At 38.8% G+C, this 23,200-nt stretch overlaps 1 protein-coding gene across 2 annotated transcripts; it reads right to left on the bottom strand.

Annotated features, from left to right (window-relative positions):
- Positions 1–337: 337 nt before the first annotated feature.
- On the bottom strand, positions 338–2,921 carry LOC147610028 (LEAF RUST 10 DISEASE-RESISTANCE LOCUS RECEPTOR-LIKE PROTEIN KINASE-like 1.2). 2 transcript variants are annotated; one of them, XM_086787133.1, is made up of 3 exons: positions 2,360–2,921; positions 1,852–2,137; positions 338–1,759 (listed from the first exon to the last, which is right to left on the bottom strand). In XM_086787133.1, the coding sequence occupies exons 1-3, from the start codon at positions 2,804–2,806 to the stop codon at positions 459–461; spliced, it is 2,034 nt and encodes a 677-aa protein (XP_086643259.1). In that variant the 5' UTR covers positions 2,807–2,921; the 3' UTR covers positions 338–458. The 2 variants fall into 2 exon arrangements, with proteins under 2 accessions (XP_086643259.1, XP_086643258.1); XM_086787132.1 differs by having other exon boundaries at positions 1,852–2,921.
- Positions 2,922–23,200: the final 20,279 nt, after the last annotated feature.

A 23,200-nucleotide genomic window follows, 5' to 3' on the forward strand; every position in this document is an offset into this window, starting at 1 on the left:
ACGGGCTTCAAATTTAAGCACTGGAGACACCATGTGATTATTTGGCGACTTGAGCAGTTATAAAATCCGTGGATGAATGGTTTTTTTTCTGACAGGCAGACACGGCACGTCACTTACTTTTGACTGATTGATTAAGAGAGACTCTGAATTAGAAATTTAGTCAAGCATTAACTTTTTGTTGGATTAGTCAAGCATTAACTTTTTGTTGGATTAGTCAAGCATTTAAAGGCACGATGTTGATAGCAACTCGCATAGAAAAAAACACCCGAGTAGACTGCAGGCGTAGTACTCAAAATGCCACCCGGGTCCGACGCGGATACAAGTTGACCTGTCGACGTAACTAAAAACACATTGCTTATCAAATCAATATGGTATTATTATATAATACCAAAACAAATTTGTATATTCTTTTAGTTGATCACATTAGATCAATAACATTTGCAATTAAGCCAAAGATCCTAAAAACTGGTCACAGCAGACGATGTGCTGGAGCTTGCCCACACCGATGAGCGCACAGAATTGGGAGAATATGCAGAGTTGAATGCATATTTGGGCTTGATCAGCTGCCTGGTCTCATCTGTTGGTGATAGGGCATTAATGTCCACATTAGAGTACTGTGCATTAATAACCTCTTCATATTCATATCCAAATCCTCTGCGTAAATTAGAAAGGGTTTCTGCAACAAGGCTCATGCTGGGTCGGTCATCTCTCTCTGCCTGCAGACATTGGAAAGACAGTTCCACCACCCCTTTCACCATCCTCTCCAATTCCGGATTCTTATCCATCTCCAAACGAGGATCCACAAGCTCCTGCCATGCCCCGCATGCTATCTTCATCAGTGCTAAACTTGAGAGATTTATCTCCCTCCTATTCCTTGACATGTCCACCGCTAACATGCCAGACACCAGCTCCATCAACACCACCCCAAAGCTGTACACATCGCTCTTATCAGTCAGCTGATAACACTGGTGATAATCCGGATCTACATACCCCGGAGTGCCTTGAGGAGCTGTAGAAACATGAGTTACTTGAAGGGGGACCAGCCTTGAAAGCCCAAAATCAGCTAATTTAGCATGGAATTTCTCATCTAGTAGGATGTTGGTTGTCTTCACATCTCGGTGAAAAATAGGGGACGACAGAGAGTTGTGAAGGTAGGATAGAGCTCCTGCTGTTTCCCAGGCAATATTTAACCGGACTTGCCATGGCAGTGCTGGCTTATTAACATCATGAAGCTGATCAGAAACGGTACCTTTGGAGACATACTCGAAAACCAACAGTAGATCTCTGTCATCTCGGCAACAAAATCCATACAACTTCACTAAATTTGGGTGTTGAAGACTTGAAAGGATCTTCATTTCATTGTAGAACTGTTCCATCCGTCTAAAATTGTCATGGTAAAGCCTCTTGATGGCAACTTTGCGGCCATCTCTGAGAAAACCCACATAGACAGCACCAAACCCTCCATCTCCAATCATATACTCATCTGCAAAAGACTTTGTGGCTTGTAGCAGTTCTTCATAAGAGAACTCCTTGGTAGAAACGGGGCCAAATTTAGCTGACAATCCAAGGGCCCTTTGTGTCCACAACTTGCAGTTGCTGCTGCAAGCAGTGGGGAAACCTCTAGTGGTGGAAAATTTCCTTTTCCTGCGAAGGCAGCACACAGCAAGCATGAGTAATGCTGCGATGGCTACAACTGACACAGCCACTCCTATGGCTATTCGGGAGCGGGTGCTGCAGAGGAGGCCGCGACCATTGCATACTGTGAGGAGATAAAACCTTACTTTAGATCATTAACACTGATCAATGCTAATATTTAATGTAATCACGGTTGCGGTTAATTTTACTAATTACCATTTGCACAGTCTGTGTTGGACTGTCGATTTCCGGGGCAAAGGCACTTGAACTTGTTGGGGTTTTCGTTGTGGTAGCCGCAGGTTCCATTGGATTTCTCACACTTCGCACACGCTGATTCGGAATGGAGCTGGCTCGCGGTCCAGTTGAGTTGAACCATTCCAGCGCTCCATGTGCTAGGGTCGTTAATGAGAGAAGGGTCGGCGCCGGTAACGAAAAACGTAAACTTCGCGCAGGCCAACCTTTCCATCACGTCCTGCAGCACGAGCTCCTTGTGTGGTGTTAACTGCACGCAATTAGACGTGGTATCCTTGTAAGCACTGCATCGCCTTTGATAAGATGTGCATATGGAGGTGTTTGCTTGGACGTGGACGGGAGGATTCAATTGTTGAGATAAGGAGGTGATATTGTCACAATCAAAGAGCAGGTAGATGTTATAGGGGGAGAATTGGAAGGCTGAGTACGCAAAGGCTGTGAGATTGATTGCATTGGGAAGGAAGTGAGATACCTCATCGTGATGAAAAAGAGTGCAACCGCTCGCATTAACCAGAGTGCTGTTCCAGGTGAGATTAACGAAGCCATACCCTTGATTACTGATGCTCATCTCAGCCGGCGGACTATCTGGGGGGATAGTTTCACTATCATCTGGTTGCGTATTATAGGACAGGCCCTTCACAGCTGGAGCGCCGAGGGTGCTATAACCCTTGGGGATGCTGGTTGCATCTACGAAACTGTCCCAGGAAGCCTGATCCGTGTTGCAGTTGGATAAGAGGAAGCTAGGGGAGGCGCCGCAAGGATAAGGATCCTCCCCGAAAGGAAAAGAGACGTTCCCAAGATTGGCGCAGCTGAAAGGGGCGCAGCTATATGCACGCGAATCAGAAGAAGATCTGACCACGAAGACACTGCAATGAAAGCAACAAGAATAACAAAAGAGCAGAAGTAAGAGGAGTCTCATAGCTGCAGAGAAGAGAGACGGACAGACGGGGTAGAAACAGCAGGTGAGGGACGGACGACGCGCAGACAAGGGTAATTTTGAGAGAGAAGTCTATTCCTCTCTCCCACAAAGTCGTTCTTTGAACGTCAAAGGCCGGCAGCCTCCGCCCAAAAGCTGGTCTCACTGCCGCGGATGCCGTCAATTTCCATAGAAAGTCATGCTAACAAGGGTCGGTATAGAATTTTCCACCGAAAAAGAGTTTTCACCCAACCGATGAAATCCCTCCTCTCTAAAGATCACATGAATTTCTTACAAAGTTTTATGGAACTTGAGATTACTTATATCCCAAAATTGAACTTAAAAAAATTCACAAGTTTCTTCACATTGAAGAGAGAACCTTTTTTTCAAACACAATAAAGCCCCCTTCTTTTTGCACATTGTAGTTGACATTGTTCTTAGTGTCTCCAAGCCATAAGAAGGCGGCCAATAACTCACATTCAACCTTCTCAAAGAAATTAGCCACACTTTAGATATGCTTGAAGAGATGAAAGGTTATGTATAAAAAGCATTGATCATAAACTAACCCCTTCTCTAAGAATTTGATTACATGATGTATATACTCATGTGATGGCTAGAGATATATAATTTTTTTGGTGGAAGTGCATGTGCTCATCTATTAAGGGGGCGGGGATGGGTGTGTGGGGGTGGTGCATTGAGTTATATTCATGTGTCTATTATAAGAAATTCTATCCGCATCACTATATATCATTATATTTTCTTTAGGTCTTCACCCACAAAAAAATTAGAAAGACTTGAGCTTTGTTTTATATATATCAAATTGTTACTTCATAACTTTCCAAAGCATTGTTATTCATAAATCAAGTTTAAAGTGGAATGTGCTACACTTTAATTGTCTTCATTTAGGATATTAACAATAACTCACACAAACATTTTATGAAAAAGGTATGGAGAGGAATTGATAAAAGCATGAACACACTTTAGAATAAGATCTTTATTATAGTACCATGAAGAACCACTATCCTTGACTTTTAAGTTCAAGTGCTCATCATAAACTTATAATAGTGTCTAGTTTTATAAGTTGGCCTAAGCTTTAGATGAGCTTTCATTATTCTTTTCAAAAGATGTGTTTCTCCTTTTCTTCTCTTTTTTCCCCAAATCTTAGTTCTTTTTCAATACTGCTTCAAAAAATAGTGTTTAATAAACCAAAGAACAATAATTGTAAGCTCTATAATTGGATTAGTTAAAAGTTTTCTTTGCTATAGCTATTGGATCACTTAAAAGTTTTCTTTGCTATAGCCAAAAATTGTTTTGTTTTGTTTCTTTGTTGGCAAGACTCAATTTCTTCAAAGAGACATGACAACTTTCTTTTGTATAACAAGTCTTTTTCAATTCTTACATTAAGAATCGCCTCCAATATTAAAAGCCATTTTCTATGTATGAACACAAATGGACGAGCTTTGAAAGAATATATACTTAGTGCTAAGAAAAGAAACTATCCCACCTCCATGTCGATTATAAGAAATATTAATAGTTGTGTTTGGTTAAAGTATGAATGCATGAGAGGATTTCTAAGTTAGAAGGAAGTTTCATTGACTTCGGATACACTATGAGAGTAGACCCCCCTAAAGGTCACACCTCATCTGATAGGCACATTTCTATGCTTTTAGGAGTGCCATATAGAACTCGCCAAAATGTCACTCATGTGGTCACAAGTATCATCGCAATAGTGAAACTATAAGATCTTGAATTTTCCAGTTGGAGTGACTTCAAATGTCAAAACTTGTCACTTTTAAAGACACAAATGTGACTTTAAACGTCATAAAAATCTTATTACAAGGAAAAGAAATCATTAGCTATATCAGTTTCCATTCATCTAAAAAGAATTATTACCTACTCTTTAGTATCATATATGATATTGGTATGTCTAGTCAAGTAACCGTAACGTCACCTATAGCTCTGAACACACAAGGAGATATAAGATGGCTTTATGGTTTAAATGACAATGAACTCACCTATAGTAGGTTTGACATTAAATTAGAAAGTGTGATGTTTAAAGTCACATTTTGTGACTTTAAAAATGATCCATTGTGGTTTTAAAATTATTCGTTCTGACTTTAAAAATCACACTTGAATTTATAGTATTAAACAGAAACCCATATGGAGTTTTTTTTACAACATATACACACACACAAAATTCACAACTCTCTCTCGATTTTATAGTATTTAATAGAAACCCGTGTGTAATATTTTTTACAACAGACACACATACACATAAAACTCACAACTCTCTCTCTCTCTCTCTCTCTCTCTCTCTCTCTCTCTCTCTCTCCCCCCCTATATGGACAGAAGAACAAGATGAGAAGATGATTAGGGAGGTTCTATCAAGCAAAGGCAAGAAAGTTAAACTCTCGTACAAACTTCATCAACAAATTAACACCTTTTTCATATACAATATGCAATGTATGAAAAAATGGATTGAGTTGTATGAGAAACAAAAGAAACTCTTTTTACAAACAAGGAAAAGATTACCAAACCATGAGTCAACCACAACTATGGCTCACATAATGGATTGGATTCAAGACTTTAAAGAGGATAGAGGATGAGGGGACAATAGCTCCCTCGTGTCAAGGTTTTGAATCCCTATCTGATTCCTCGTCTCATACTAAACTTGCCATGCTTTAAAAGATGTGGTATTATGTTGAATCAATGTCATCACCAAATCAACAATGCTAGGCATAATGGCATGTCGCACATTTGCATTCCTTTGCCTCCATGATAAAGTGAGAGTAGGATCTAGCAGTATGTTTTGTAGTCGAGCTACTGGATCTAGAGTAGGAAGAACCAGCTTTGCATTAATCCCTATTTTGTGGTTCTCCACAACTCATATAAATCAAGAACTCATATGAATCAAGAATAGACGTAATCTTGGACTTCCACAGAGTATTTGTCGTGCATATGTCCGATCACCAAAAGATGGAGGAAGGGCATGAGGGGCTATGTTATTTAGAGGTTGGTCCATCTCTTCAAATCTACCTTCAAATAGCAAACTACTACAAAAAACAAGCTTTACCTAGAGCCTATGCTCTGATACCATGTAAGAATAGACAATAATGGAGATGAATCAACACAATACCAAGAACTCAATTATAAAGAAGTGGAGCCTTCTTTAGTTCTAATGCATCCTACTTGTGGCAAAGTGCCAACAATACAGGGTCTAGCAGCGAAAATAGGAGCGCTTTTATAACTACAAGGGTATGGAGATGTTGGGCTTATTTCACTACTAACACCTCGTGTGTACATGTATCCAAGCCCACAATTGTAGATGGCGGGGGGCTCTATACCCATAATCATACTCTTCTTTTGTTTGGTCATGGCCAACAACCTCCCTCTAAAAAAATAATTAAAAAATAATACAATTAGATTGAAGGGAACACTATAGTTTAAAACCGAATTAGATTAAATAAAGAAGAATGGTAAAATAGACACTTACAAAGTAAGAAATAAAGGAGTATTTTTGTCCCGATCCAAAGTGGGACACTCCTCTCGCTTCCATAGTCTTGAAGCACTTGCCACTCGCTTGTTGTTGAAAAGCACCTAGATGCTTCCTCACAAAGCTCCGTGCATTCCTCCACTCCTCTTGCATGCAAACACTTAGCTTCTTTGTGTTGTTCTTAGCCTCTCTCTGAATTTTTTCTCTCCTATTAGAAAGGAGAAGCTTCATCCTTTTCTTCATCCAATCATCCAAGAAAGCAAAGCCCGGAGATGGAACATGAAACTAAGTTTTGAGTAGATTAAGAATAGGTAGCTCATTTTGTGCTTTCCATTTCTTAAATGAGTTTGTGAACCCTAGTTTGCAAGTACATGCATTCTATTGATGACTTGCTTCCCTCTACCATCCATCATGAGCAACCCCATCAACATCTACGTGGATCAAACTGTGGCATGGATATCTTTTGAGTTGGCTCAAAATGAGCAGATGATGAACCCTCCCATTGGGGAGATATCTCAGGAGACTTAGCGCTAATTTTCCCAAAGAAAAATCACCTTGCTTCCCCCCGCTCTAGTAGACCCTCTAGACTCCATATGATGTCATGTGAAGCTGGACGTGAGGGATTTGGGCTGCGTCTAGTCGACATTTATGGTGCAGGCTCATCACACAACCATAACATGATGGGCCTACACTAGTTGGACTTGGGTCTGTCAATGGAGTAGACTATCCATAATACGAAGTAGACTGGCCATATGGAGTAGACTCACCTGATGGTATGTTGGCTTGCATATAAAGATGCATGAATGGACTTATAAAATGGATAAATGGGGAATAGGGATAGACATTGATGACCCACCTAGATGATAGATTTTGCACTTATGCCATTGGCATGGTCGATTATGGTTGATATTCCACCAGTGGATGACACGCTATGTGAAAGGCCACTGGAAGTACTAGAGTTATGGCGGCATAGTTATAGCGCGAGCTCATATAGTTGGGTTTACAGTATGGACAGCCCATTTTGTATGTATTATAGGAGAGTACTTTCCCTTTATGTATGAACTCTTATCTTTCAGTTATATGGACATAGAGAAGAGAAGAAGATAGAAGAAAATTTAGCCATCCATCTCTCTTGTGTCTTGTTCTCCCTCGTGTGTGTGTGTGTGTGTTTGCTTTGCAAGGAACTCAAGCTCTATCTCTCCCTAGCATTCTCTTTATGGTATCAGATCCCTAGTTTGTGTGAAAGCTAATAAGGCAAGCTAGAGGCAAGAACAAGCAAGGAAGGAAGTGGTACATGGGTAAGAGAATCATCAACGCTTTCCCTTCTTGGTTTAGGTACAACACCCCTTCATAGCTCTAGGAGCTACACATCTCCAACATTAGGAGACCTTTGGACATCTTTTGGGCCTTGTAATTAAAGATTCCTAATTTTTAGAGATTAAGGCTAATTTTATGCCTTATTAAGGAGAGAAGCTCAATCGAGAGGGCTACTTGGAACCTATAATTTGAGATTTCTAGCCCATAACTCCCCTACAAAAATAGGGTCTAATGTTGTCATTCTCTGGTCCTCTTCTTTGTCTAGCAAACTCATAACTAATGGGGGGGCCAAAATGGACAATTTTTTTCCCATTTTGGAAGTTTTATAATTTGAAACTGGCCCGCGACCCATCTATATGTATAACATTCAATTTTTAACCTTGATTTCTCCCTAAAACCTACTCTATCATCGCATCATTGAATGCCTCCATTTCCTCACCAAATCAGCCAAATTAGAGATCTTTTGTCACTTTCCACATCATCACAGTCTCGCAACTAAGGGGGTGGGGGGGGCAAAAATAGTGAAAAAAAATCTCTCATTTAAAAGTTATCCCAAACCCATATATATGTCAAAAAATCAAATTTCAATCTCTTTTTCCCCCCAAATTTGAACTCTCTCTCTCTCTCTCTCTCTCTCTCTCTCTCTCTCTCTACTGTGAGCTTGGCCTCACTCTATCCCTCTCTATACAATCCTCTCAAGTCTACTCTCCACTCTCCCTTTCTCTCTCTAATGTGAGCTAATGGCTTGCAGACACACTCTCTCTCCTCTCTCTCTCTCTCCTCTCTCTCTCTCTCTCTCTCTCTCTCTCTCTCCTATGGATTGCACTTACTCCCTCTCTCTAATCTCAACTCCTTTGGAAGGTTATGGCATGCACTTACTCCCTCTAATCTCAGCTCCTCTCTCTCTCTCTCTCTCTCTCACTCTCTCTCTCACTCTCTCTCTCTCTATTGTGATCTTAAATCCTCCCTCTTCTTTTTCCCTATAAACTACTTCTAAGCATGGCATTGCGTGAAATCACTAACACTAATGTGCCATTGAATAAATGCAAGGTGGATTTGCATGTGCGGGTGTTGGAAGAGTATGCAACTTCGGCAAGTTTTATATCATAGAACGGAGAGGAATGTACGCGGATAAGGGAGTCGCACTAATCTTGATCTATGGGTTGCTAGGCATCTATACCTAGATGACCCAATAGCTCATTACCCACCTACTTTCAAAGACTTACCATCATTTATTCAGTATGTGGGAGATGGTGAGAATGGGTTGCTCGGCTACTACTCTGCAAGAGATTAGCAACAACTGACGCTAGTAGAGTATTCTACTTGTCATTACAGTTGCATACACTCCAAGTTAACCTTGCTAATGTACACTAAGACCTACTTCAGGCTCAAGAAAAAATCAAGGAGCTTGATGGTGTAGATCAAGAGAGAGCAGCATGTGTGGAAAAGCTTACGCAGACCATCTCCCACATGAAAAGCACTCCTATTGGAGCTAGGGAGCGTAAAAGACCACTCAACCACATCGAAACACTTGCTGTTGGAGGGGGCGCTTGTATGCGGAGAATTCAAGTAGCACAATATGGCTCCTCTTTCTTATTCTCTAGCACTTTCAATTCAAAATTCCAATGTAAATCAAGTGTGCAATTATGTAATGTCAATGTAATTTGCTGGTTTTTAGAGTATTCCTTCAAGATGCAACAGGTTGTGATCAAACCGGGGATTGTAATGAGCTCTTATGCTCTTTCACAGAGGGAGAGCATGTGCTTAAAATGATTAGGGTTCCCTGTTGCAAGAAGATACGTATGGCTATTTCCAATGAAATCATACAAGAGGTTTCCCAAAGTATTAGCAATGTTAATTTTGTAAATGCATGCGATGAGGCAGGCATTAATACGAAGGGCTGCAAGGCTCTTCATCAATTGCTAGGAGACACCCTTTGCAAGAAAGGTATCATGCATATAACCTTTTCCCGCCCACCAAAGAGGGTTCGTCTAGCAAAGGGAGTAAGCAATGAAGATGTAAAATACAGGATTGGGGATTACTACCACACATCAATGATACACTTACCATTGTAGCATGGGGAAAGAAGAAGACTGTGGATGGTAATGTTTCATTTGAATTCAATGAGTTCAACAACATTTTTGTTGAAATGCAAAAGCTACAAAAGGCAATAATATTGTTCTATGGGTTGCCTTCTCGATGTAAGTATCATAAGTAACCTTGTACGCATCAGGTCTGTGGTCCGTGGTTTCTCCATGCCACTCTGGCTGTTTCTACTATCTTTAGTCTTGCAAAAGCCATTTTGCTCTTCTCATGGTTTAGATTCTCAACCTCATGAAAAAGGCTAACTTTCTTATGCTTAAAATTACCTTAACAATCAGATTTGGATGAAGTGGATCGATAAGGAAAGAAGGCTAGAGAGAATGAGTGTCACATTCATGAACCACACTATGGCAACAGCTCTTAAGTCTGCATCTGCTACCATTGTTGCAACAAGGCCTGATGATGAGGTAGAGAGCACAATTGATTTTCAAGAGCAAGGGCATGACAATATTTCACACACTAAACCATCGTTCAGTATTAAATTAAAGAAAGATATATGGTGGTTAAGAGCATTTGAGGTTCCCAAGGAGACACATGAGGTGCTATCATGGGTCTTTGAGAGGTTTCCTCCTTGGGTTAGTGATGTGATAAAGTCACAAATAGGGGGTGAGAAGCTGGATGTTGATGGTTTAGGGAGCTTTGACATTGATTGGCATCTTGGCGTATGCTGGGTTGCCCTCAAGGTGCAAATACAACTCACCCATGCCCTTGGTGCATGCATGGATTGAAACAAAAAACCAAGAAGAAACGAAAGGGGACGACCAATGGTGAAGAGGAATGCAAGGAAACAAGAAATTGCGAGGGAGAGTGGGATGGTGGTGTCCTTTCATCACCTATGTTGGTGCTTTCAAACAGGGACTTAAGGGATAATAGTTGGAATCCAATAATTGATTTTCCTCTTAGGAATGTTCACTTTTATATTTTTCATGCTTTCATACGTATCTTTGACTGCCTCTTAAAGTGTCACATAGACTATGCATTCATTATTCCTAGTAAAATTCAATAGGATGAGGCAATTGCTAGAGTGGAGAAGAGCTTAAATGATATTGGTTGCCATGGGGGCAACGTGGAGATAAGAATTAACCAAAAGACCTCTGGAGTTTCACATATGGTTACTCAAAAGGTTTCAATGAGTGGATGCAAGGCGATAAGGCTTCTCCAAAAGCCTTGCAACAACAAGCGGGACAAGGTTCAGAGAAATGCAGACAAGAAACATGTCGAGGAAGGCAAAAATGTTCCTGCGAAAGAAGAGATGGGAGTTGTGGAAAGACCTTTGTTCTTGTACTACTTTGGACTGCTTGGATGCAAACATTGTTGTTTAGCATGACCAAGTGTCAGCAAATTTCAATAAGGTAATGTGGTTGATGAGTCAAAGCAGCACAATAAAAGAAAATCGCAAATAAATTCAAGCAGAGTAGAAAAGCTTCATTGAAGCCGGGGTTTGCACATGGGGTGAATTTAATATTGTGTATTACATGGTAATATAATGCCTTTAAAGGTTTTCAAAGTAAATTTCTTCTTCGAATGCACTTTTCCTGAATGGTGGTTTTGTTTGCTATTTGCATCACATTTTGTACGGTCATGGTACATATTTCATAAACGCCTATGGCTCGCTTGACATGTGGAGCACCCAAGGAATGGAGAAAAGTCATTACCCTGCAAGGGGAGTGTATTTCAAGAACACAAGACATGGAGGTGACAGGAAGCGATCAAACTATCTATGTTTGATTGGTTCTTCCGTTATACCTTTGGGAGAAACCTTTCAAGGGAGATGGCTCGAATGTCCAAATCGGCCCAAATTGCCAAAATGAAAATTAAAGGTTAGAAAATTGGAAGGTGGAGGGCACGGACAAGACCTGCATGTCATGCAGCATGGAGGGTTACACATAGGAGAGTTGGTAAAGTATGGGTTCCTATAGACTTGAATGAGACCTAGGGTTGATGTGTAGCTATCTATGGAGATACTATCTATTGAATGTAATTTGGTGTTATAATTGAGAATGTAAATGGTTCTTTTTTGCCTAATATGCAACCATGTTATCTTTCGTGTTGAAAAACCCATTTTTCTAGTGCGTGACATGTTTTTGAAAACTAGGGTTTCATGTAATGATTATGTTGGCCATTATAAATGAGCATCCACTGTCTTTTTGTCCATTTTGTAGTACAAGCACTTTGAGAGAACACAAACACTAACTCCTCATGGGCACAATTAGTGCTTCCGAACTCGCACCCTACTTATTCTCTATCGAGGTCCCCATGCAACTTGATGAGGATGCTCTCTCAGCACAAGGGCTAGAAGTTAGGGATTTGTACAACCTTGCCTCCCAGATCGATAACTTTATTTTTGCATGTAGCATATGCAGGGCTCAGTTTTCCATGCTAATGAGAAGGTTTTTGGAGTCCCACTTGGTTTTTGTAAGATTCCTCTCCCAACCCCTTTTTGATGTCTAGTATATTCCCCTGTAATCAATTCCTTTTCTAAAATATAAGAGATCTTGTTTGTGGCTGTTTTAACCTAGAGAGAGAAAATATTCTAGAGAGAGAATATTCAGATTTTGAATATTTTTGGATAGAAAAATATCTCTTATAATTCAGATGAGTTTCCCTGAAACTGAAATTTAAAAAGAATTTTCCAATGTGCAATTGGAATTAATTGGAAATAGGTATAAAGAACCTTAGCCTAAGGGTCTAGATTTTCAGAAATCTTTAGACTATGGTCCAATTAAGGTTTCTATGGGCCAATAGCATCAATCCATGTGTAGGGAGGAGATAAATCCAAATTATAAAAAGAAAATACCCAAAAATGAGTAAATGCTCACATGAGATGAAGAGTTGAAAATGTACAAGGTTTATTAGTAAAAAACTATGAGCAATATTAAAAATATGAGATATTTTGGGAATAATGATTTTATTATGACACATATGTAAGGAAGGGGAGTCCCTTAAATGCTCACATAAGATGAAGAGTTGAAAATGTACAAGGTTTATTAGTAAAAAACTATGAGCAATATTAAAATGATTTCATTATGACACATATGTAAGGAAGGAGAGTTCTTTAAAGAAGGTGCATATTTCACATAAGATGAAGAGTTGAAAATGTACAAGGTTTATTAGTAAAAAACTATGAGCAATATTAAAATGATTCCATTATGACACATATGTAAGGAAGGGGAGTTCTTTAAAGGAGGTGCATATTTCCCTTAAATGATTTTATTATGACACATATGTAAGGAAGGGGAGTCCCTTAAATGCTCACATAAGATGAAGAGTTGAAAATGTACAAGGCTTATTAGTAAAAAACTATGAGCAATATTAAAATGATTCCATTATGACATATATGTAAGGAAGGGAAATTCTTTAAAGGAGGTGCATATTTCACATGCTTGAATGAGTTTTAAACTCATAAAAATTAAGATATTTCATCTCTCCTCTCTCCTCATTCAAGTCTAGTTCCAAAAAGTTAGCTTAATTGACCTAAAAATGGTCAAAAAGTGACCAAACTGACTTGGAAAATTCTAGAATCAGTTTGTTTGGTTAGGAGCTCAAATTTTCCTATAAATAGAAGCCTCCCCTTGTTGAAAAAAACATAGTGTCTTATGCTTTGTTACTCTACTCCTCCTAAGCCAAAATAGATAGTGTCTTATGCTTTGTTACTCTACTCCTCCTAAGCCAAAATAGATAGTGTCTTATGCTTTGTTACTCTACTCCTCCTAAGCCAAAATAGATAGTGTCTTATGCTTTGTTACTCTACTCCATCTAAGCCAAAATATATAGTGTCTTATGCTATGTTACTCCACCTAAGCCAAGAACTGTGAATTCTTTAATAATTCACTAGTTTTTGACACTTCTCTCTTTCTTCAATCCCCATTGGTGGCTCCATCAACATACTAAACCAATTGATTGGTTGGGGGCCTCTACCGTGAATAAAGAATCAAGCAAATTATAAGGTAAGTATATTGAATTTTGATCTTTCTATAATTACTCAATGATTCTCTCTTCTCAACCCCTCTCAAGCTTGAGAAGTTTAATTGGTATGGTTTTTTTAAATGCTATTGAAGTTAATTGGTGAATAGTAGTGAAGAGTTACATAATTTAATAAATGCTATAGAAGTTAATTTCCATTTATGTTTAAATTCTAATGGTTTTTATGTAATTTCTCTCTCTCACTCAAGAAATGGTCATACTCATGACTCATTCTCAATCCAAATGAAGCTTTTCATAAAGCTTTTCCTTAATCAAGCTATGCTTGAGGCCAAATTAATGGCTTTTTGCTATGCTTTTAGTTTATGCACATTGATGATTCAATCCATTATGGATTGATGACCCAATTAGAGACCATTCTAATTATTTCCTTAATGATAAGCTTTATCCCTTAGAAAAAAATTGAGATTTATCAGTCATAGTAGCGGAGCTATGGCAAAATTTTTTTATAGAAATCACGCATAAAATAAATTCATTCAAAGCATAAAAAGAGGACTTCCTACCATATCCTAGGAACTATCATCCTAGATTAATTAAAAGAATATTATTATGCATGGAGATATGGATGTTTGCATGTAGATGTAGAGGTATGGATGTGAGTGTGAATGTGGAGGTGGATGTATGCATGTAGATGTAGATGTATAGATGTAGATGTGGATGTGGAGGTGGGTGGATGCATGTAGACGTAGATGTATAGGTGTAGGTGAGAATGGAGATGTGGATGTATACATGTAGATGTGAATAGACATGTGGATGTATACTTGTAGATGTAGATGTATAGATGTAGATGTGGATGTGGAGGTGGGTGGATGCATGAAGATGTAGATGTATAGATGTAGATGAGAATGGAGATGTGGATGTATATATGTAGATGTAGATGTATAGATGTAGATGTGAATAGAGATGTGGATGTATACATGTAGATGTAGATGTATAGATGTAGATGGGAATGGAGATGTGGATGTATACATGTAGATGTAGATGTGAATGGAGATGTGGATGTATGCATGTAGATGTAGGTGTATAGACGTAGATGTGGATGTAGAGGTGGATGTATGCATGTAGATGTAGATGTATAGATGTGGATGTGAATGTGGAGTGGATGTATGCATGTAGATGTAGATGTATGGAAGTGAATGTGAATGTGGATGTGGATGTATGCATAGGGATGTAGATGTATGCATGTAGATGTGAATGTACGCATATAGTTGTGGATGTATGGATGTGAATATACGATTGTGATGTGAGGGAATCTGAAGTGATGAGATGGAAATGATGTGATGGGATGAGAATACTTATAAATGGAATATGGAATAAGTAATGTAGATTGAGGAGGGATAATGTGGAAAAATGAAAGTTAAAATAGAAATTGTATTGTAAACTGTTTGTAAATGCTGTTTGTAAATGCTGTTTGTAAATGATTGTTTTATGTCAAGAATGCTGGGGGGAGCATTTTGACCGTCTTGTGATTAAGGTCGTGATGAGAAAGTTGCAACTGCTGACGGGGAGTCAATGAAGGACGTCTCGCGTAGCAAGGTCGGCCGAGGTCTTGACCAGCCTCGGTGCGATTAAAATGGTGAGCTTCCGGTACGGTGGATGAGGGGCCAAGGAAGCGGCCTATGCGTGAAGCGCTAGGTTACCTGCGAAGGATCCTAGAGGGTGCTGACCATACGGTGCTCGGGCTCTGGGTCGCCTAGGATACCCACGCGTGCGTCGAGGAAGATATTGGAACAGAGTTGGAGTTGTTTTCTGAAATCGAGCATGGATCTGGTTGATTGACCTTGCTGGTCTTCAATGGATGAGTCCATGGCTCCTTATATGGATCTGTTGGTTGATCTTGCTGATCTTCAACGAGAGTCCATCTTGTTAAGTGATTATATTGCCAAGTATTATGGGCTAGGAACTATCGAAACGGCTCCTGAGCGTTCTAGTTGCCAATGATGCCATAGATACTCTGATGAAGGAATGATGGGAAATTAAGAATCAATTGGATAAATTGGAAGATGGTGATCAATGATACTAGGGTTTTATTAAAGGATTGTTTTAAACTGGTTGAATCTGGTTGAAAAGGGCAATTTCATATTGGGTGTGTGAGTGGTGTGACTAGTTTTATTTTGCATGAACATCCGGCTAGGGGGCCTTGGAACTCTTTTCCTTGGTACCCGGGACAAAACCTAACCAAATTCTTAATTGGATCCCATCACTACAGTGGTTGGGCGGTTGGCTAACCCATGGGATTGGATGGGGTTAGGCTGGACTGATGGATCCGTAAATCGAGACTCAAACTTTTGTTTTTACGATAGAAAAAAAAAATCCCGGACAGTAACTGTTCTATGGATAGGAATCAACGGCTGTGCCTCTTGAATGGGGAAAAAAGCATTGATCCCAATGATCCAAGTGCAAGTTTCTTCCTTGAACTGACTAAGTATCTTATAGATGTAATTGGATCATCTCGATCAGAAATGATCTTGACTACGTTAGAGTAAAAAGTTATCCTGGTGGAATCGCCCGTGCTTCCGGTTAAGAAAGTTTTTCCGGGTTCGGTTTTGGAACAACCGACGGATTAGTCTCTTATCCGGATATCCGTGGGCGAGGCCCCGAGTGTGGGACCCCTGTCCCGCGCGAGAAGCGCTACTTTCGCTGCCAGTACCCCGAATCCGTTGCTCGGTGGGAACAGGGATCTTACAGTTGGTATCAGAGCATTTGGTTAATAAAGATCAACTGAGAAGACAAATATATCAAAAATTTATCAAAAAACACAAAAAGGTTATAATTGTGTGAGATAATTCATACAATTTGATATTCAAACTGAAACTCGTAATTTGGTAATTGGGTCTTCAGATGGAAGTACCGCAATTATATAGAATCCCTGACTTGCTTGAGGCCTAGACATGATAGTATTTACCTTATAATTCCAAGGGCCGTGACTACCCGTATATACCGAGAGTATACTGCAGCTCTTTACTGACAGTATATACGAGTAAATCTAAGACTTGAAATTATAAGAGTTAATGCTATCTAGATGATGATTTCGAATGTGATTGATATGATTTTTAATTCTGTTTGAGAATGAATGAATTGATTTGGATTCTGATTGAAAATGCTGATTGAAAAATGTTGATTTTTAAAAATTAGTTGAAATATAATGAAACCACAATGAGGGGGAATGGGACGAGTCCCTGTGATGATATTCATAACTAGAATGATGATAACGAATTCAGCAAATCACTATGAGATTAGTGGATTGTGCTGTCAGATTGCTACTGTTAATACTTGACCGGTAGATCAAGTTAAGGGATGTCAAATTGAGAACTTGCTTGACTAAAATTTCCGTGGGGAGGAATGTTTCGAAGGAAACTTTGCGGTCTAATGGACCGGTATCATGTTAAAAATATGAATGATATGATCTGAATGAATTGTTATTTAATGATGAGTTCTATATAAGGGATATTTATCCCAGTGTTCTGTTGGGTTGACCAGAATATAAGGAACCCCAGAATAAAATTGGATCTTAAGAAAAAGAGCTGTCCTCTACCTTGCGAGATGAGGACATCTCGCACTTTTTAAGTGGGGTAGAATGTAAGATTCCTCCCCAGCCTTCGAGGTATACATGAGTAAGAATCTCCCTTTCTGATCTTATAATTATTCCCTCTCTAAAATAAAAGAAAGTTTCTGTTTAAAAAAAAGGAAGACTCTTTCCCTAGAATACTCTCAGGAGTCCCACCTGTTTTAAGGATTTAGAACAATGAGTTTAGAAGTGAGAATCGGTGTTTTGGATACCAAGGTTTTGGTTTTCATTCGAGTATGGCCCAAAAGAAGTTCTTTATCTCTTGGGGAGTATAAGAAGTTATTCCCCAGATATTGTGATCCTTATATCTGAATTCAATGAAAGTAGGTGACTTAGCCTACAAGTTTCTTTTATCTCCTCATCTCAAAATTCTTAATGCCTTCTATAGAAAAATGTGTCAAACACAAATCATGGAAAGACGGTAAAACTTCAGTGGTAAGTTACCGTTGGCTTCTAGGTTACGCTAGCTCCTTCCTTTATATAAGTCGTAACTTTTACTTGTCGCTCACAGTAATCTTACTCCCATCAATCTCCTTTCTTTCTTAATCTCCTTCATGGCTTGGCAACAGGAATTAGTTTTATCCCTGATGATTTCTCACCTTCAAGACGAAAGAGAGTCTGTGAAGAAAAACTTTATAGAACAGTATGAGCGCTCACTTTTTCCTCACCTAGGAACTTCTGTAGCGCAGACCAAATGGCGGACCTTTCAAAACATAACTAGGGTAACACCTTGGGGTCAGCAGCACTTTCGTAACAATGTCCGCTTAGCCATGGTTATTGAAGCTTTGGGTTTGGGTCCCCGATACTACTGTGTCATGAGATCAAGGCATCTTGGGTTTTCTGAGCGGGTCTTCTTACTGGCATGTTTTCTTCCTCATGAGAAGATATGCCTTTACCCCGTTTTTGGCTTGCCTCTCAGAGGTCCTTTTGTTAGATCACCTCATACCACTGAGATAGGTGCGGCAATAACCAGCAGAATCATTCCCATAGATGAGTTACCCTATACTTGTGCAGCTTGTGAGGACTGCTTTTGTGACCATATGATGGACGGCCGGGCTTATAGAAGTGTAAAGAGTTCTTCTATCTTTACTGTAGAAGTCCCGTGAATGAATAAAGTTTAAATCTTGTTCTTATTTTGAATCTTGCTCTCTTTAAGACTTTTCTTGGTGGTTAATCGTGATTAAAATTTTTCTCTAAGTCTCATATTCGTGCATCTTGCGAAATTATTCCAAGTTGCGAGATGAGGACATCTCGTATTTTTTAAGTGGGGTAGAATGTAAGATTCCTCTCCCAACCCCTTTTTGATGTCTAGTATATTCCCCTGTAATCAATTCCTTTTCTAAAATATAAGAGATCTTGTTTGTGGCTGTTTTAACCTAGAGAGAGAAAATATTCTAGAGAGAGAATATTCAGATTTTGAATATTTTTGGATAGAAAAATATCTCTTATAATTCAGATGAGTTTCTCTGAAACTGAAATTTAAAAAGAATTTTCCAATGTGCAATTGGAATTAATTGGAAATAGGTATAAAGAACCTTAGCCTAAGGGTCTAGATTTTCAGAAATCTTTAGACTATGGTCCAATTAAGGTTTCTATGGGCCAATAGCATCAATCCATGTGTAGGGAGGAGATAAATCCAAATTGTAAAAAGAAAATACCCAAAATTGAGTAAATGCTCACATGAGGTGAAGAGTTGAAAATGTACAAGGTTTATTAGTAAAAAACTATGAGCAATATTAAAAATATGAGATATTTTGGAAATAATGATTTTATTATGACACATATGTAAGGAAGGGGAGTCCTTTAAATGCTCACATAAGATGAAGAGTTGAAAATGTACAAGGTTTATTAGTAAAAAACTATGAGCAATATTAAAATGATTCCATTATGACACATATGTAAGGAAGGAGAGTTCTTTAAAGAAGGTGCATATTTCACATAAGATGAAGAGTTGAAAATGTACAAGGTTTATTAGTAAAAAACTATGAGCAATATTAAAATGATTCCATTATGACACATATGTAAGGAAGGGGAGTTCTTTAAAGGAGGTGCATATTTCCCTTAAATGATTTTATTATGACACATATGTAAGGAAGGGGAGTCCCTTAAATGCTCACATAAGATGAAGAGTTGAAAATGTACAAGGCTTATTAGTAAAAAACTATGAGCAATATTAAAATGATTCCATTATGACATATATGTAAGGAAGGGAAATTCTTTAAAGGAGGTGCATATTTCACATGCTTGAATGAGTTTTAAACTCATAAAAATTAAGATATTTCATCTCTCCTCTCTCCTCATTCAAGTCTAGTTCCAAAAAGTTAGCTTAATTGACCTAAAAATGGTCAAAAAGTGACCAAACTGACTTGGAAAATTCTAGAATCAGTTTGTTTGGTTAGGAGCTCAAATTTTCCTATAAATAGAAGCCTCCCCTTGTTGAAAAAAACATAGTGTCTTATGCTTTGTTACTCTACTCCTCCTAAGCCAAAATAGATAGTGTCTTATGCTTTGTTACTCTACTCCTCCTAAGCCAAAATAGATAGTGTCTTATGCTTTGTTACTCTACTCCTCCTAAGCCAAAATAGATAGTGTCTTATGCTTTGTTACTCTACTCCATCTAAGCCAAAATATATAGTGTCTTATGCTATGTTACTCCACCTAAGCCAAGAACTGTGAATTCTTTAATAATTCACTAGTTTTTGACACTTCTCTCTTTCTTCAATCCCCATTGGTGGCTCCATCAACATACTAAACCAATTGATTGGTTGGGGGCCTCTACCGTGAATAAAGAATCAAGCAAATTATAAGGTAAGTATATTGAATTTTGATCTTTCTATAATTACTCAATGATTCTCTCTTCTCAACCCCTCTCAAGCTTGAGAAGTTTAATTGGTATGGTTTTTTTAAATGCTATTGAAGTTAATTGGTGAATAGTAGTGAAGAGTTACATAATTTAATAAATGCTATAGAAGTTAATTTCCATTTATGTTTAAATTCTAATGGTTTTTATGTAATTTCTCTCTCTCACTCAAGAAATGGTCATACTCATGACTCATTCTCAATCCAAATGAAGCTTTTCATAAAGCTTTTCCTTAATCAAGCTATGCTTGAGGCCAAATTAATGGCTTTTTGCTATGCTTTTAGTTTATGCACATTGATGATTCAATCCATTATGGATTGATGATCCAATTAGAGACCATTCTAATTATTTCCTTAATGATAAGCTTTATCCCTTAGAAAAAAATTGAGATTTATCAGTCATAGTAGCGGAGCTATGGCAAAAAATTTTTATAGAAATCACGCATAAAATAAATTCATTCAAAGCATAAAAAGAGGACTTCCTACCATATCCTAGGAACTATCATCCTAGATTAATTAAAAGAATATTATTATGCATGGAGATATGGATGTTTGCATGTAGGTAGAGGTATGGATGTGAGTGTGAATGTGGAGGTGGATGTATGCATGTAGATGTAGATGTATAGATGTAGATGTGGATGTGGAGGTGGGTGGATGCATGTAGACGTAGATGTATAGGTGTAGGTGAGAATGGAGATGTGGATGTATACATGTAGATGTGAATAGAGATGTGGATGTATACTTGTAGATGTAGATGTATAGATGTAGATGTGGATGTGGAGGTGGGTGGATGCATGAAGATGTAGATGTATAGATGTAGATGAGAATGGAGATGTGGATGTATATATGTAGATGTAGATGTATAGATGTAGATGTGAATAGAGATGTGGATGTATACATGTAGATGTAGATGTATAGATGTAGATGGGAATGGAGATGTGGATGTATGCATGTAGATGTAGATGTATAGATGTAGATGTGAATGGAGATGTGGATGTATGCATGTAGATGTAGGTGTATAGACGTAGATGTGGATGTAGAGGTGGATGTATGCATGTAGATGTAGATGTATAGATGTGGATGTGAATGTGGAGTGGATGTATGCATGTAGATGTAGATGTATGGAAGTGAATGTGAATGTGGATGTGGATGTATGCATAGGGATGTAGATGTATGCATGTAGATGTATGGAAGTGAATGTGAATGTGGATGTGGATGTATGCATAGGGATGTAGATGTATGCATGTAGATGTGAATGTACGCATATAGTTGTGGATGTATGGATGTGAATATACGATTGTGATGTGAGGGAATCTGAAGTGATGAGATGGAAATGATGTGATGGGATGAGAATACTTATAAATGGAATATGGAATAAGTAATGTAGATTGAGGAGGGATAATGTGGAAAAATGAAAGTTAAAATAGAAATTGTATTGTAAACTGTTTGTAAATGCTGTTTGTAAATGATTGTTTTATGTCAAGAATGCTGGGGGGAGCATTTTGACCGTCTTGTGATTAAGGTCGTGTGATGAGAAAGTTGCAACTACTGACGGGGAGTCAATGAAGGACGTCTCGCGTAGCAAGGTCGGCCGAGGTCTTGACCAGCCTCGGTGCGATTAAAATGGTGAGCTTCCGGTACGGTGGATGAGGGGCCAAGGAAGCGGCCTATGCGTGAAGCGCTAGGTTACCTGCGAAGGATCCTAGAGGGTGCTGACCATACGGTGCTCGGGCTCTGGGTCGCCTAGGATACCCACGCGTGCGTCGAGGAAGATATTGGAACACAGTTGGAGTTGTTTTCTGAAATCGAGCATGGATCTGGTTGATTGACCTTGCTGGTCTTCAATGGATGAGTCCATGGCTCCTTATATGGATCTGTTGGTTGATCTTGCTGATCTTCAACAAGAGTCCATCTTGTTAAGTGATTATATTGCCAAGTATTATGGGCTAGGAACTATCGAAACGGCTCCTGAGCGTTCTAGTTGCCAATGATGCCATAGATACTCTGATGAAGGAATGATGGGAAATTAAGAATCAATTGGATAAATTGGAAGATGGTGATCAATGATACTAGGGTTTTATTAAAGGATTGTTTTAAACTGGTTGAATCTGGTTGAAAAGGGCAATTTCATATTGGGTGTGTGAGTGGTGTGACTAGTTTTATTTTGCATGAACATCCGGCTAGGGGGCCTTGGAACTCTTTTCCTTGGTACCGGGACAAAACCTAACCAAATTCTTAATTGGATCCCATCACTACAGTGGTTGGGCGGTTGGCTAACCCATGGGATTGGATGGGGTTAGGCTGGACTGATGGATCCGTAAATCGAGACTCAAACTTTTTTTTTTACGATAGAAAAAAAAAAATTCTCGGACAGTAACTGTTCTATGGATAGGAATCAACGGCTGTGCCTCTTGAATGGGGAAAAAAGCGTTGATCCCAATGATCCAAGTGCAAGTTTCTTCCTTGAACTGACTAAGTATCTTATAGATGTAATTGGATCATCTCGATCAGAAATGATCTTGACTACGTTAGAGTAAAAAGTTATCCTGGTGGAATCGCCCGTGCTTCCGGTTAAGAAAGTTTTTCCGGGTTCGGTTTTGGAACAACCGACGGATTAGTCTCTTATCCGGATATCCGTGGGCGAGGCCCCGAGTGTGGGATCCCTGTCCCGCGCGAGAAGCGCTACTTTCGCTGCCAGTACCCCGAATCCGTTGCTCGGTGGGAACAGGGATCTTACAGTTTTGAGGACCGTGAGGTCATGCGTCATTACCAATTTTGTTAGATTGATATACATCCCTTGCTAGGTTTCATTAGTAGCGAGGAAGCTTTGAAATATCTTCAAATATAGTTTTTTTTATGACTTGAGTTGTATCCCAAAGATTTACATTGCTTTGTAATACTTGAAGAAGTCTCAAGATGTTAATTTTTGAAATATGACATGCTTGGTATTCCACATATTTGTTTGTTTTGATACTTTATGATAAGTGTCCAAAAGGGTGCAAAACTTCATTGTGCAATTTGGCCGGAAAGGTTAATTTTCGCACCCTTTCGGACCAATAAAATATTTTCTCAATTT

This window comes from Cibotium barometz, chromosome 50 (genome assembly GCF_041138505.1).
Source record: "Cibotium barometz isolate CiBa-2024 chromosome 50, ASM4113850v1, whole genome shotgun sequence".
NCBI lineage: Eukaryota > Viridiplantae > Streptophyta > Polypodiopsida > Cyatheales > Cibotiaceae > Cibotium > Cibotium barometz.